This window comes from Austrofundulus limnaeus, unplaced genomic scaffold (assembly GCF_001266775.1).
Source record: "Austrofundulus limnaeus strain Quisiro unplaced genomic scaffold, Austrofundulus_limnaeus-1.0 Scaffold12, whole genome shotgun sequence".
NCBI classification, from domain to species: Eukaryota; Metazoa; Chordata; class Actinopteri; order Cyprinodontiformes; family Rivulidae; genus Austrofundulus; species Austrofundulus limnaeus.
Window position 1 is genome coordinate 1,797,492 of NW_013952414.1, and position 1,475 is coordinate 1,798,966.

A 1,475-nucleotide genomic window follows, 5' to 3' on the forward strand; every position below is an offset into this window, starting at 1 on the left:
GAATCCTCCCAGAAGAGCTGGAATAACAGAACAACTCTGAACAACCTGCTTCCCCCTCAACCTGACTCTAGCAAGTAGCAGATAATGGGTGGACTGGATTCTATATTGATAAGGTGGTGGTTTAAGTTTATTTGTCTCTAATTATTTCCTGTGTTTTTCTTTTTAAGGTAGAAAATACAGTGATTACATTTCATTTGACTTTAAAAAAGAACCACTCCCATTTATTAGATTGTTATAGATAGTTTCAGAAGTATTTTCCTTGTTGAACTGATCCAATTMTMCGTCTACACCCAAAATACAMATCTACTACCTGACTGGAAAWACCTGAACCTGTCATCGCGGGAATTTGTAGCAAAATGTTTGCCACTGCATGTTTCAACAAGGACTTAAAGTTAATGTAAACTTGGAAACACAGATACTGTCGATGACTCAACTGCACACATGAACACAGACTGTAGACTAAAGTCAGCATTTTAGGTTTAATATCGTGAACAGAAATCACACATTGTGGACTGAACAAAGAGGAACATCGGTCACAAGGTAAAACAAAATGTGACTGGTTTTAAGTTGGTCATAAAAAATAAAGTGTGGTAAATATTCACATTTAGGTTTTAGCTGGACTTGAATCATTAGAAATTGATGACTCCATGTCTTGAGTGCAGACACCGGTCTGATCTGTTCAGAAGAACACAATCGGGTCCTGGTGGGTCTTGGGGTGCTGGATACTGGTCAGCTCAAGTCCTCCTCCGTTACATGCAAGTTTTTCATAAACACGAATGTGGATGTACTCATTTCCACCCACATGGATCTGAAACACAGATAGATCCAGTCAGAGCAACGCTTCACAAACTTATCAGCTTCTGACCCACAAAATAACATCATTAGAGACCTGAACCCCAATTAATTCAGCTGATAAAGCATAATAACAAAAATCATTAGCCTACTTTCTTCTGTTTTGTACGCCAACCTGACTTTTATAACAACTAATGCAAAAAAAAAAAATAGATGTTCTTCAATTCTTCCAAGAACCCACCTTGATGTTTCAGGACTCACTGGGGTGTCCTGACACCAACTAGGAACCACTGAGTCAAAAAATATTTTTACCTGGATTTATTTGTTTGGTGTCAGTGATATCAAACAGTTTTCATCTCATGAATAATAACAGCTTTGTAGTAATTTAATTTAAAGACTTTTATTTTGTAGTTGAAGACATTTTGCTCTCCATCCAGGTGAAAGTTTCTCCATTCCACTCTGAATAAAGAACTCCTCAGATTTTTTTTAATCTATTTATTGTTTCCATTATTTTTGTCTGATTAACACATCCTGAATGACAGGAACTCTAAAACATCATGCTGTTTTGTGTTTTTAAAAAATGCACAGATAATAAAAAAAACAACATTTAACAGAAACATATTAACTGCAGCATCTTTACCTTTATGAAGTAGTTGGTCCCGGCCACACACTGGGTTTTGTAG

At 36.4% G+C, this 1,475-nt stretch overlaps 1 protein-coding gene across 2 annotated transcripts in view; it reads right to left on the bottom strand.

Annotated features, from left to right (window-relative positions):
- The window catches only part of LOC106513403 (cystatin-A5), a gene marked incomplete at its 5' end in the record, with an annotated part of 17,162 nt that overhangs the window by 11,459 nt on the left and 4,228 nt on the right, over positions 1-1,475 (bottom strand). Inside the window, 1 exon segment of one of the 2 annotated variants that reach the window (XM_014002213.1) lies at positions 466-808. Coding sequence (XP_013857667.1) covers positions 680-808 — 129 coding nt within the window. The 3' untranslated portion in view covers positions 466-679. 2 annotated transcript variants of the gene reach the window in all.